The 15000-nt window shown below is 41.9% G+C and overlaps 1 protein-coding gene across 2 annotated transcripts in view; it reads left to right on the top strand.

The window, feature by feature from the left end:
- The window catches only part of LOC138015054 (inositol 1,4,5-trisphosphate receptor-like), a 72386-nt gene that overhangs the window by 38982 nt on the left and 18404 nt on the right, over positions 1-15000 (top strand). For both annotated transcript variants that reach the window (XM_068861953.1, XM_068861954.1), the window contains 13 exons: positions 70-207; positions 2229-2354; positions 2790-2990; positions 5349-5600; positions 7840-7965; positions 8445-8573; positions 8706-8826; positions 9380-9555; positions 11391-11539; positions 12373-12484; positions 13516-13836; positions 13929-14151; positions 14959-15000. The exon at positions 14959-15000 is cut by the window's right edge and continues 233 nt beyond it. In XM_068861953.1, coding sequence (XP_068718054.1) covers positions 70-207; positions 2229-2354; positions 2790-2990; positions 5349-5600; positions 7840-7965; positions 8445-8573; positions 8706-8826; positions 9380-9555; positions 11391-11539; positions 12373-12484; positions 13516-13836; positions 13929-14151; positions 14959-15000 — 2116 coding nt within the window. The remainder of the gene's footprint in view (positions 1-69; positions 208-2228; positions 2355-2789; positions 2991-5348; positions 5601-7839; positions 7966-8444; positions 8574-8705; positions 8827-9379; positions 9556-11390; positions 11540-12372; positions 12485-13515; positions 13837-13928; positions 14152-14958) is intronic.

Below are 15000 nucleotides of genomic sequence, written 5' to 3' on the forward strand. Positions count from 1 at the left end.
ACCAATCTTGTTGCTTTCAAGTCATATGTTATTTGACTTTTTCTTTGGTTTATTGATTTTTTTCAACAGATCCTTGAAAGATTGAGTAGTCTGTGCGTTTCGTCTTCTTCGAGCGTCAAAAAGAACCGCAAACACGAGCAAAGATTGTTGCGAAACATGGGCGCTCACACTGTGGTCCTCGAGCTATTGCAGATACCTTATGATAAGGTAAACTTGCATCGACCTTTAAATTTTTAGCGGTTTTAATTTGACTGTAAAGCAGTGATCGAAAGAGCGGTGGGTCAAAGGTAGGACCGTTGTTTGATATGTCCAGAAATACAAATAATTAGATGCACGCGGATTTCAGTAAGCTTCAAGAATTTCCCCAACTTCAACATCACTTCTGTCTCGTGATGCAGACGATTAAGAAAGGTGCCTACTATTGTTATAGGTGGTGCTCACGTTACGTCATCGCGGCCATGTTGGTGGACGAACACAAAAGATCTCTCATTTCCTCCTTTTGTTCGTCCACCAGCAATTGTACATTGCATCATTGTTGTCTGTGTCTCTTGCGACTGGTTGCAAACCACCTATGCGCTGAGAGATTCAGTGGCTTTAAAATGGGGACTTAAAGATCTAGGACGCGGTTATCGACAAAAACGTTAAGCCTAGTTTTCACTAGCCACGCAAGGACAAGAGCGCATATTTCACTGTGAAAACGGTGTTGACGCAAGCAGAAGGTCAAGCGAAAGCACAAGCCACAAGGATTAAAAAAAATTCCTTTTCCTCGTGCTTGCGTTCGTTTGCGTCGTGTGAAATCAAAACGCAGCATAAGCACAAGCAAATTTGCTACGTCTGGTCTGGTCAATTAAAGCACTCGTTCCAGATTCTAAGCGTCTTGAGCATTTGAACAAAATGGCGGAGGCCGTGGTTGATTATGTCGAAGATCGTTTTCACTAGCATAAGCCACTTCTGCTTGTGCTTGCGTCGCTAGTGAAAACCAGGCTTTACTCTGCACTATCGTAGGTCTTTTGAGATTATTCCTTCTCGTTTACGTCGTACAATGCTGGCGCGGAAGAATTCTTAAAATAAAACGGTACGAGCGGATTGAGAGTAAAAACTGAGAATGAAAATTTCACAGTTGTTAGCTTGCGTTGTCGTGAAAACCTCAAATTTGGTGATTCACGTCGTCGTTTTACAGAGTACCGCACGAATATGTGCGAAACTGCGTTCCGCAGGTGCAACTCGATTAGTTTTCCTCTTTTAACCGATGATATTGTTGTTTCGTGGCGCTCTCTTTGATTACCGCGTCGTAGATCTTAAGGTTCCTAATGAGAAATTTAATTCTGCAAAGTTTTAAGAAATTCTGTACAGCGGCTCCAGAGCCACCTTAAATATGTGATTTTTTTTTAGGTACCTCTTATGCTGCAGTACAGAATTTTTTTTAACTTTGCAGAAAGTTTCATCTTCGCCTTCTGATCACTTTCCAGCAATAAAAAATAAAAAATGGGGGTCACCTCCAGGTGATCTGGTGACGTAATTCGGAGGACTGGGGAGAAAAATTTCAACGCCGTATCCCACAACCGCGCGCGGCCTCATTTTCGAATTCAACATGGCAGAGGCGAGGTTGGATCTTGTCGGGTCTACTTGAATGTTCATTCAGTAACAGGAAATGTGGTAGACACGTAATGATCTGTTGAGTTTTGGCGATGGCACTACTGCAGAGAATTTGGAAATAACACCTAAGGCCGCGCGCGGTTGTGGGATACGGCGTTAAAATTTTTCTCCCCAGTCCTCCGAATTACGTCACCAGATCACCTGGCTATCGTTAAAAGGATATGAGCAACTAGATGTAAAGCCAAAATATGGGGTGTTTTTGCTGGGCTTTTCCGTTGCCAAGGTAACTTATTACGTTACATAAATGACCACAACTTGTTTGGAAATAATCGGTGTTTCGTATGGTACCATAACATTGCTATTACGTGATACAGTGTTGTAGTGCCAAGCCTTCTAAAGAGAGTGTGTCTTCGAAGTGTTGCAACTGGTTTCAGCCACCTTAAACTCCCTACTGTCACACCGCATTCTTAGCCAATCCATTGCGTATATTTTCCCGAGCTTTTCGCTAGCTCTGTGTTTTTGCTTTGCGTTGATTGGCTATTTTGGTCTGTGTTATCACCTTGTTTTTTAGTTTTAAGGAAATCTCTTCCTCTGCGACCTTTTAATCTTCTACTCTGTTTTCCTTAACTTAGACAGAAGATTTAAGAATGGAGGAGATTTTGGGCGAAGCTCACGAGTTCCTACGAAACTTTTGTCTCAGCAATACTCAGAACCAGGCATTACTCCATAAACATCTCGACTTGTTCCTTACTCCAGGGGTAAGTTTTAGCAACATCCTTTCAGACCCTTAGGGTACAGAAGGTTGTCTTTTCCTTTCCTCACCCCGAGGATAGTTTCATTTGTTTACTGTGTTCTTTACCCTAGGGATAGTTATATCTGTTCTTCCTCACCTTTGAAGCAAGTCTATATGTTCACTCTGTTTAATAACCCAGGGGTCGGTCTATTTGAGGACCTTGCCCCCAGGGGTAAATATTTCGATTACCCGTATTCGTATATCTCTGAAGTCACTGTTTTTGCTAAGACGTGACGATAGTTCTTTGCAGAAGTTTGGCGCCCACCGTTCACTATTCAACGTTTGACCGTGAAGTCACAAAATAACAAAACTACGAAAAAAAAAACGTAACAGTTCAGAGTATAGAATCTCTCTAATTGTTATAAGAATCCTCGACGAATTTCGTTTTGCTTCGTTACAGTTAAAGGAAGCTCATACATTAAGATACATCTTCATGGAGAACTCTGGTCTTTGCTATGAAGTCACCGAAAAAGTTGTTCAACACATTGTGCACTGCGTCGACACCCAAGGTCGCCATGTTGAATATCTGAAAGCTTTGAAGACTCTGGTGAAAGCTGAAGGCCAGTCGATAAGAAAAACACAGGACATGGTCATGGCAGAGGTAGCGTGGTTTTTTAGTTCATGAAAAAAGTAAATTATACCTGTTTGAAAACAACAGGATAATCAAGCAAGAGGCCTTAAATCCGCAATGCACGACGCTTCTTCAAGATTGAATTTTTCGTTTTTTCCTTCAAGAATGCCACAGGTGTTAGCAGGAGCTGTAGTTTATCTGTTAGAGAAATTTGTGGCGCAGTACACATTATTAGAATTAGCCATTTCTCTCGACCACCGTTAGATTCCTCCAATACTATTCGCCCTGTTTCAAACCACTTTAGTATAATAGTAATAGTAATAATAATAATAATAATAATAATAATAATAATAATAATAATAATAATAATAATAATAATAATAATAATAATAATAATAATAGTAATAGTAATAGTAATAGTAATAGTAATAATAATAATAATAATAATAATAATAATAATAATAATAATATACCAACTTTATTCATTCACTTTAATATAAGGAAGGTATACCAGAGGGTATCAAGGGTATCCGCCCTCAGCTGGATGTGATTGACTGAGAGTCGATTTTGATGAGCGAGGAAGACCGGAGAACGCTCGGAGCCAGATTGAGATCGACTGAAACTCAGCCCACATACGACCTCCTGGCCGAGGGTTGAACCCTGGTCGCAGAGGTGGAAGGCACAGTTAATAACCCGCTAAGCCTCCCTGACTCCCCTCCCTCCTGGTCAGGAAGCAAAGCTAAGCCTTACTTTCATGCAAGGTGGTGGGGTCTGCGCATGACCGATAATGTCTTATATTAAACAATCAGTCCCCATCACTCTTCAGTGGATAACTCAATTGTTTTTTGGTAGCGCTTATGAGCTGGATGGGGATTTACCCGGTGGAGAGCGTCCGCGGCCAAATGTTTAAGCTTGGCATTCAAAGGTTCCACAAATGAGCATTTTCTTTGTTAGAGACACAAGGAAATTTTTTTGATTCGACGCCTTCTGACCGGGGCATCAGGATTGTACTTCAGTAATGTAGCAGCTCTCGTAACCTGCTATGTTTTGGTGTATAAGTCATTGTTTTAATTGTTTAGTCTTTTGTTGGTAGGTACTTGGTGTCTCTTTTTCTATTGTTTCAATTTTTTTTAAACAAGGTATAAAACGTTCAGTAATTATACAATTACCCTCAACTAACCCTAACGCTAACCCTAATCCTAACCCTGAAGGTTTTACCGTGTTTAGATAATTTTGAGCAATAGATAACCACTAAATGACAAAATACTCCAAGTACCTACCCTTTTGTTTTTGGCTAATCACATTATATGTTACGAGAGCTGCTACATCACCCTAACCTTGTACTTACATTTCCATGTGTCTAAACATACTAACTATGGTCTAAATTAAGAAAGAAATCACGCGAGTACCATTTGCCTAAAATTTTCAGCCGGCCTTAATTTCCTTTCCGCTTTGGAATCATGGCGATCAAGTCTGTCATATAAATTATGCATACTCTTAAACGAATCCTGAATGTTGCCTCGGACGATGTTATGGCCTGCAATTTAGCTTCCACGAGTATTCTATTATTAAGCGATAAAGTTCGCGAATTAGTAAGCGGGAGGTCATGGAGTGAGGCTTCTGTTTGGAACTTCAGGATTTTAAACACGAAAACGTACTATAAAAGGCCTGGTGCCTTAAACGCATGCAAATGATTTATCAATCAACTGTGGACTCAACCGAGAGCTCTGTGATGATTTTTTCAATAAAAAAGCCCCTTATGGCGATTTGTCAGTAATATGTCACAAAATGTTATCTGTCGTTCTTTTTTTTCATCCCCAGTCCTTTTTAATATCTTTTCGGGCTTCTGTCTCTGTGTTGCTGTTTGTTGATCACCGTCTTGGATAATTAATCAGTCGTGCTTGAATGAATAGGCCATTTCCGAAGTCTTGCCTGCCTCATCTTCAAAGCGAGTCTAAGTGCGAAGTTTTGTTATGAAAATTAGTTTTCATTCCTATGTAAAGTAGAACTAATTACAATTACAAAAACTTCGCACGTAGACTCGCTTTCAAGAGGAGGCAGACTTGAACTCGGAAATGGCCTATTCGAACTAAAGCAGTGCGTGAACCCCAAACCCCCCCCCCTCCCCTCCCCATCCTTTATAGTGGGTCTGTCTTTAACCAAGTATCCCCCGCAACTTCGTATTATGACATTCCTATAATCCTACTTATCTGGACAATTTGAGCAATTGTCTCTTACAGACAGCTGAAAAATTCAAGCGGGCTAAATGGGATTCTAACCCATGACCCATGATCACTTCTCCCTTATTTGCATCCGTAACCCGCGCTTCAAATACGGTAGATACATCATTTTAGAGCTTATCTCCTTTGATTGCTTTTTTATCACCAGTTGGTAAACGTAGGCGAAGAGGTTCTGGTTTTCTACAGCGATCCACAGTCCTTCAATCACCTTGTGAATATGATGCAGTCAGAACGAGAGAGACTGGACCAGTCCGGGCCTCTTCTGTATCATATTAATTTAGTAGAACTGCTGGCCTGTTGTACCGAGGGCAAGAATGTTTACACAGAAATTAAGTGTCACAGCTTACTTCCACTCGACGACATCGTGCGGGTGGTTACGCATCCAGATAGCATTCCTGAGGTGAGTGAATCTTTGACTACAGCGGAGGTTAAAATTCTCGTAACATTTATCGACATTCACATCAATGTATTTCACTCCCCCCTCTTTCCTTGTAACAACGTTGAATTTTGTGCGCTGTACGTTCCAAACTGGCTGTATACCTGTTTGCTTTGAACACCATTGTACAATACAATACAGCACATACTTAATTGACCGCTCCCCATAGGGGCTTTTCAGGGCCAATGAAACAATCAACGAAACAACAGAACACAACAACAACAACAACAACAACTGTTAAGAATCCCAACTGGCCGGAGGCAAACCAGTTGGCTATTTACAAGTGCAGCTGGGAAGTTGAACCAGGGACTACCAGGAACAAATTCAGCGAGTGGTCAGAGCGGGTCTTGAACCCGGAATCTCGGGATCTCAAGGCAAGCGCCCTAACCACTGGGCCACACTGCCTCCTTGTGCTGCCTCCTCCTCCTGCCTCCATTGTAGGATGGGGAGGGTGGGTGGGTTGCAGTGAACACGCCCCAGTTATCTTGAAATTGATTTTATTTCTCGATTTCTATAAGAAGGATTTATTTTTCGTATTTTGAAGTTCCAAAATTAACTGTCTCGTTGAGGCAAAGAACGAACCACGTTTTGTACCTCTCTCAAGTTGTTTCGGCGTTCCAACCAATTATCCGAGGTTAAAAAAAGTCTGACGAAAATGTGTTGCCTTTGTCATGACATATGCAAATGGCTCCGCTTTTCAGACTTGTCGTAAGTGGGCTTAAAATGTCGACCTCCTAGTCACATCTTTTGTACCATAAACTGTGAGAGGTGGAAAGACCCCTGCCACATTACCTTAATTCTATTGAAGGAGATTGTTAATCGGTTCACTCGAGTAGGTGAATTAAGAGGTTTTCTTTTCCGCTATTGACTCGGGAAAAGTCGGAAAAAAGCCGAGTGCTCCTTTGTAGGACTTCCGATTGCTGTTTCGGACGCTCTTCCTCTAAACACCTAAAGACTCTTGAGACCTAGGCCTTAAACCCAGGTTCAGTGGGATCCACTGATCTCAAAAGACTGGATCGAGCAACCTACTAACCGTGCCAAAACTGAATCCCGCGGCATCCTGCTGTTGGGACCACTTTCCTGTTTAAGCTTCGTATAGATACTGAAGTTATTGTCAAAACCGAACCGTCGTTCGATATGATGTGGAGAAACTTTCAAAGTAGTTTTTGTAACATTGCCAGATTGCTTTCCTTTAACTTCGAACCGTTATACTGAGGTCTTAAGGTGTTCCCAACAAGATTTGTTGTGCCTCATGCACTTTAAGAGATGCTCGAGGCAGTATCTTTTTTTTTTACCCGCAGGTCACATGTATCCCTGAATCATCATCAACTAAAAAATATATTTCTTAACCTACGTTCTGCTTAAAAAGAGAGGTGTGACCCCCATTCCTGTGCCGGGTATGGCCAATGTTTTAAAAGTTCTCTGGTGTCATTGGGGGGTTTTTCTCGTGAGGGACCCGATGTCCTACCGCTCGCGTCCTCGAATAATTAAATGAACACTGAAAAATAAACTTAAATAGTGGTCCCTAGTTAAATAGGCCTTTTTCGCTTGTATTTTCTGGGCTGACGGGTAGAAGGATAAAAGAACGCCTCCCAAAATCGTAGCATGCTTTGATTCAATCGCTGTTTACTTTCTTGGATGGGGCCCCTGTCAAAACGCATGCTCCCTGTCATGTTTGCTGACCGTGATTTTTTTACCGCTGTCTTGCGCATTCCTGTACAGCATTTCCGCTGCAAATTTCCCTTTCGTAAACGGTCGTTGCCATTTCTCAGAACGGTCGTTGCCATTTGAAACGGTCGATGCATTTATAACGGTCGACTACACACTTCACTTCAAAGAAAATTAAAAGAAACAAACTAAGAAAAAATATTAACAAAAATTAAGACAAAAAAGGAAAAAAAAACATTTATAAAAGAAAAACTGGCGGAAAAAAAGAGTCCGAAAATTTCAAAACTTGAACTCGGGTTCTTAGCCCTCACCCTAAACAGAACCCTAACTCATATGACCAGCGAGACACAACTCCCAGTAACCGCAACCTTTTGAGTTCTTAGACCTAATGAGTGTAATTCAGAGCTAAAAAAATGACATCGACCGTTTCAAATGGCAACGACCGTTTACGAAAGGGAAATAGGCATTTCCGCTGCCAGCAGGGAAAGGCTTGTGTAGAATGACTTGTACTATTGATATACTTTTGACATCGTAGGTGAAGGACGCATATATAAACTTCCTGAACCATTGCTACGTCGACACAGAAGTCGAGATGAAAGAGATTTACACCAGTAATCATATATGGACTTTGTTTGAGGACTTCTTAGTCGACATGGCCAGGGTAAGACAATGATTCCAGATGCACGTTGGATAAAAGATGTCATTTGGGAGTTTGAAAATTGGCAGCGTCAATAGATAAGCCACTGTTCATAGCAGACATCCTCGAAGTGGCAGGCTGGTTGTCATGTACATAAGCTTTGCAGAATATGTAAATCTGTTATTTGTGCCAGCAAACATAGTTAATAAAGGGGAATGGTTATGAAACCCGACTAATTTCTTTGTTGTGGGTTTTTGTTGTCTTTTTTGGCCTTGACCGTGCACAAAACACAATAATTGTTTACTCCGTAGTGAAACGTGTTGGTTACGTAATTCATGCATAATGTATGAGCCCAAAACAAAAGATTGTGCACGGTCGTAGACTTTCCAACCGAAATCTTGGCATCTTTGTTTGCTCCTTTGATGTTTGGCGAGCTTCCAAACCAGTCCCCTGTAATAACTATGCAGCAAATCAATGATATATATCACTTTGATCTTTCTTAGGTCTGTAACAACACATTGGATCGATTCCACGCTGACGTTATGCTAGAAAAATACGCCACTGAGACTATCATGAATCTAGTGACCTTCTTCTTTAACTCGCCTTTTTCCGACTCAAGCACCACAATTAAGGTAACCCTCTAATAACCCCATCCACCGTGGCTGCCTTATCATTTTCTTAAACTTTGCACTTATCTTTTTTTATCCCTCGTTACACAATCCTTTTGATTCAAGACATGTTTTACTTTTGTCGGTTGTCTCTAGTCGCGGCAGCCTGTCTTCGTCCGTCTTCTTCGTGGGGCATTTCGTCTTTCGCAATGTTCTTGGATGTCAGGGTCTCAAAAATACCACGTGGAAACTTGCATCAAGACGCTCTCGGATGTGGGTGAGTTTATCGACTTGTTTGAGATTAGAGATCTTTGAGAGACCTGTGTAAACCTTTAATTGCACACTATAGCGGTCTTCAATGTAGTATCGATAGTAACCTCGCGATTGTTGGTCTTTACATAACACCGCTCTGTGATTGGCTTTAAAACCTCATTCCTTATTCTCAGCCAGTCAGAAGCAAGAGAAAACCCGCTGTGCTCGCATGTGTTTTCCCGCGCTTAGAGCCTGCTGCAAGTTCTTGCATGGCGATATGATTGGCTCGTTTGATCGTCTGCGTATGATGGTTTTGTCACCACAATAACGAATAAAGACCACCTAGAAGTACGAAAATATATATATTGAAAACACATCGTAGGACCTCGAACCTATTCCAGATTAAGAGTGTTCTAAATGTATGACCAACGTGTTTTTATGAAGCCTAGCACGTACATTCTTTTGCAGAAGCATGCTTCTCGAATTTTTTTACTTCTAAGACGGTATGGTCCTTAGGATAGAACGCTCCTGGTTTATTTAACATGCCATTAAAGAGCTTTCCATGTTTCCCGTTGCAGCAAGGAATCGTGGGATTGCAATCCCAGCAGACCTTGACAGCCAAATTCAAGCTCTATTCACTCGGTCTCAGTTAGTAATGAAGCACACACGCTATTGGCTTAGTCATGGCAAGGTCCGCAGGGACTCCATGATGAACCTTTCCAGGGACTATAGGAGCATTATCGAAGGGTTACAGGTGAGCTTCTTAAAAACTGTACCACTCTCCGCTGGGAAGAACAAGGGCTAAATTGGCCACGGGAACGTGTTAAAATAAACGTTTAAAGAAAAACACTTTCGGTATTCTCAGTTTGTCATTCGTTCCCGCCCAAGAGGGCTTAACCTTGTTCAACAGATTTACACTGGCGTCTTCTATTAGTTATGTCGTTGGCGAACAAATACATACATACATAATTGACCACTCCCCGTAGGTGCTTTTCAGGGCCAATGAAACACAACGAAACGACGGAACAGAACAACAACAACTGTTAAGAATCCCAACTGGCCGGAGGCAAACCAGTTGGCTATTTACAAGTGCAGCTGGGAAGTTGAACCAGGGAATACCAGGAACAAATTCAAAGAGTGGTCAGAGCGGGTCGTGAACCCGGGATCTCCGAATCTCAAGGCAAGCGCCCTAACCACTGGGCCACACTGCCTTCACAGGAAATTGTTGTTTAATAGCTTTTAGTTCAGAAGGTCTCGTCCACTGGCTCAAAAGTTAAAAGCACTTTGTTCGACCCTAAAAACGGGCTAGCTGAGTTGTTCGAAGCCTGTTCACTCTCTATATTTTGGGTTAAGCGCCAAGGCGCTCTGTAAATGGAAGATGTCCGACCTGCTTTAGCTTCACGTGATCGGTGTCTCCCAAGATGGGCAGATATCAAAGTAAAAGAGAAATAGATGAAGGGGTAGTTTCTAAAGAAACTGTGGTGCTGCGTCGGTGGGGAAGTAGTATACAAAAATTTGGTTTATCAACGGAGTTGATAATGTAAATTGACCACCGTACAGAGATTCTAAAAGCTGACGTTTCGAGCGTTAGCCCTTCGTCAGAGCGAATCCACCACAGTTTCTTTAGAAACTACCCCTTCATTCATTTGTATTCAACCGCTGCGACCACTAACCTTGGATTCGCTCTGACGAAGGGCTAACGCTCGAAACGTCAGCTTTAAGAATCTCTGTACGGTGGTCAATTTACATTATCAACTCCGTTGATAAACCAAATTTTTGTAAAAGAGAAATAGACCTAGTAAGAGATTCTCATGTGATGATAAAAGTAAATGGGGATCTCGTAAAGAAAAGTCAAATAACGCCTTGCTCCTCGCCAGGAACCCGTTTCTCGAAAGTCCCGAAACTTTACAGGCCATTTTCGGGTGTCACAATTCCCTTTGTATGTCGAGAACGGAGAGGATTTAGTCGTCAAATTTCACAGTCACGTTCCTTTCAGTTACCTTGAAAACATGTTAAAAGATCGGCTTCCCAAAACAAGCGGTTGGCAGGTTCACAAATGGCTTTTCGCGCCCGAAAAGCCATTTGTGAAACTGCTAACCGCTTATTTTGGAGAGCCGATCTTTCAACGTGTTTTCAAGATAACTGATATGAAAAAATAACTAAAGTTTGACGACTTAAATCCTCTCCGTTCTTGAGATACAAATGGAATTGTGACACCGCAAATGGCCCGTAAAGTTTCGGGACTTTCGAGAAACGGGCCCCAGGCCCGAAACGTTTTCGGGCACTTTCGAGAAACGTGCCCCTGGTTTTTTAAGTTCCCTATTGGCCGAAGCGGGAAATACCGTAATACTCTTTTGTTTGTCTACCCAAATTTTTAACAAGCACTGTTTCCTGTTCTCTGGGGACCTACAATGGACCTACAATGCTTATTCAAAATTTGGGTGGACAAATAAAGAATATTATGGTATTTTCCGCTTCAGCCAATTGCGTCAAAAAAACTCGGCCCCCCTCATTGAGACGATGCCTGAACGATTGGTCTTGTTTGTTTGTTTGTTTGTTTATTTTTTTTTTTGTCTTTTCCTGTTGTAGGATATCGTCTCACTTTTGGAAGATCAGGTGCGTCCTCTTGTCCAGTCCGAATTTTCCGTGCTTGGTGACGTTCTCTATCGGCCCGAACTGATGTTTCCTCGGCACTCCGAAGCGTGGCACAAGTCGAAATCGGGAGGATTCGTATCGAGGTACGACCCCCGATAGATATTCACTAATCTCCCTGTGACCATACACCTTATTCCAAAATGACCGCTGATTTATGCGGATACAAATTGGCCCTTGTTGCCTCGTTCAAGATAACATATTCTTTTGAATTTTAAGCTTAAGAACGAGGCATCAAGGGCTAATTTGAATAAAAACAAAAGAATATTTAAATGGAGGCCATTTTGGAATAAGGTGTATGGGGGCGCTGCTTTCCGTATTTTGTAGTTGTACCCTGGCGTTTGAAAAATCAAAGTTGCTGTGATCTTCATTTTTTTGCGTCAGACAGAGCCATTGGTTTCATTTAGTACCGACAAGGGAGAGAAAAGCGTCGGATACTTCATTTCCATAAATTGAAGTAATTAAAGACAGATGCTTTCAGAGCTAAGATTACAAATTGTTGTTTACGTCGCCTTAGGTGCAGTCTCGACCCCAGAGCTCTTCTTTTGACTGAGGGAAAGAAGAGCTCTGGGGAACCCTGAAGCAAGGTGTCTTCTCATTGGTTTTCGTGAAGAACAATCAAAATCGTCTCTAATTGGTGCATTCATGTTAGCACGAGGAGTGAGCAGCCGCCGTAAGATTCAAATAGCCAATTTTTGGCAATGAGAACCCTACGGCGCATGTTCTCCTACAGTGAGTTTCCCAGAGCCTTGGGTCGATCCAAGGCTCTGGTGACGAGAATGGCCTTAGGTGAAGATCATCTATTTAGCGATACGGAAACAACCATGCGTAGATGAAAAAAGAGAATTGGCGAGACCTCATCCCTCACATGAAAGATGTCACGAGTTGTCGTGTCCTTTAAAGTGCTCTTACACTTCAGGTTGATAGATCACGCTAAACAGTTGCTGGAAGACAAAGAAGAAACTCTGTGTGTTCGAGTGCTGCAGACAATAAAAGGAATGATGGCACGAGATATTGACTTTGGAGACAAGGTAAGATTTGACGAGGGTACAATTTCACGTTTCCTTTCTAAAAAATACTATTATCTATTCTACCACACGGTAGGTCTCGCAATGTCCATAATTTACCATATTAAAATTTGTGTTGGGAGAGGGTGACCTTAGATTAAAAAGGAACTTTATTTAAGGTCGTGTTCTATTGGGTTCAACTGTTTCAGCCGCAACCGGTTTACGTTGAGGCTGTTGAGGTTTCCCAGTAGAACACTTTTCCAACCGTTTTTGGTTGAAACGCGGTAAACTGCTGGGAATAGTCATTAATAGACTTCTCTTCGTTGGCAAGTTGAGGTAGAAGAAAATGGCTGAAGCCCGGGGCCGACTTTAATAAGTCCGCGTGAACAACAGTGGTCGCTGCCCATGTTTTTCTCAACCGTTTCAACCTAGTTTGGTGCCGGTTGAAAAAGTTGATCAACCAAATCAACCGAAAACGGTTTTTTCCCAATAGAACACGAAGAAACCCAACCAACTAAAACCGGTTAATCCCAATAGAACACGACTCAAGTGTCTGATCGTTCTAGCGCTGGAACACTAATTGGGGACACTGTAAACTGAAAGTAACAAACTGATAACCGGAGTACCCGGAAAAAAAAATCTCTCGGTGCAGAAAAGAGAACCAACAAATTCAACTCATTTATGACGTCGAGTGTGGAATCGAACCTGGGGGCCCGTTTCTCGAAAGTCTCGAAACTTTTCGGGGCATTTTCGGGTGTCAAAATTCCTTTTGTATCTCAAGAACGGAGAGGATTTAAGTCGTCAAACTTCACAGACATGTTTCTTTTAGCTAGCGTTAAAACATCTTAAAAGATCGGCTTTCCAAAAGAAGCGGTTGGCAGTTTCACAAATGGCTTTTCGGGTCCGGAAAGGTTTCGGGACTTTCGAGAAACGGGCCCCAGGGCCGTATTGGTGGGAGGCGAGTGCTCTCATCACTGCACCATCCCTGCACCCCAAATGATGATTATGCGCAGTCGGAATACCTCCCTTAAATTTCTTCCAATGTCTATTTGTAGGGAGAGGCATTGCGTTCATTGCTGCTAAGTCGCTACTTTGGCGCGAACTATTTTAACATGATAACGAAAGAAACAAGCGGCAAAATGTCCTTGGAGAGCGCGAGCAAGAAGACCTCGAGTCAGCTGGTCAATTCGGGGCCTGGTGCTGAGATGTTGTCGCGCGCGGGAGTCACGCTTTTCGAGATGCAGGGGAGACTGGACAAGTGTGGTTCGTCGGATCTGATTATCGACCTCATCATGATGCAGCCAAACCACAGAGTGTTTCTGGATATTCTGGAATTTGCAATCGCGTTGTTAGAAGGAGGAAACAATACCATTCAGGTATAGTTGTAAGTGTACCCAACCTAAGAAATCTTTTGAAATGAAAGCTTGAGTGAATATTTGTTTAAAAAATTGTTTTTATACTCGCACAGAAATCATTTCTCCACCGATTTGTGAATGGTAAATGCGAGGAATTCTTCAGGTATATATTCGACAAAATGACAGATGCGGAAGCCGAGATACGAGCTACAATCACGGTTCAGACAACAGAAACAAGTGCAGCAAAGAAAAGTGAAAAAGATATGTCACACAGCAAAGGAAATGAAGCGCGTCGAGGACCTGTTGTCGGAGGACGACGGGACACTCTTGTAACAGGTCAGTGTCTGAGTAGTTTTTAAGCCTTTCAGTGTTGAATTAGGAATGCCAAAGTAATTTCTTTAGCTAGTTACAACCTTGAGAAGGCAGGCAATGGACAGACAGAGACAGTCCAATCAGCACAGACTCAAAAGAGTCAGGCAACCTAATCAGAACACAAAGCCTTAACCTGCGAAAAAGTGCGGGAAAACGTTTGCGAACTATGCGCAATTGGTAATTTTATAGCCTCTGATTGGATGATATTTTTTCGCGGAATTTTAAACCAATTTCTATCACAAGTAGTAAAGAAAAAATAGCATTCGTGTCTAATAGGCGAGAAGTGCGATGTAATGTTGAAAGTGTTGTATCTAAAAATGAACTCAGATTGATTCAGATTTTTTTCATTGGCCACAACTTTCTATTACAGGAAACCGTCTCTCTCGTTATGTGCTCCAGAATACTACGCATCCCATAATGTTTTGAAGCGGTTCCCAGTCCTCACCGTACGCAGGCTGGGACGCCTGCCTAATTTTCAACGAAAGCTTGCAACGAGTCTATAAAGAGCAAATAAAGCGAGAATTCGCACATCTAGAATCGCAACAAATATAACCATTTTGCGCAGAATATAATAAGTATAGATTGGTACATAAATTACAAATATTATAGATCGGTCATAGCAAAGATTTCAAAAGAGCTTTCTTGAAGCTGTTTACTGATTCTTTATCCACCACTGGATTAGATAAATCGTTCCATGTCTCCGCTCATTATCTGTTCGAAAACAAGTCTCCTAAAAAACTTTGCGTGTTAACGTGTTATTACTTTCTCTAGGTTCATTGCTAGGTATCAGTGAAGACGTAAAGGAGCAGTTGT

This window comes from Montipora capricornis, chromosome 9 (genome assembly GCF_036669925.1).
Source record: "Montipora capricornis isolate CH-2021 chromosome 9, ASM3666992v2, whole genome shotgun sequence".
Taxonomy (NCBI): domain Eukaryota; kingdom Metazoa; phylum Cnidaria; class Anthozoa; order Scleractinia; family Acroporidae; genus Montipora; species Montipora capricornis.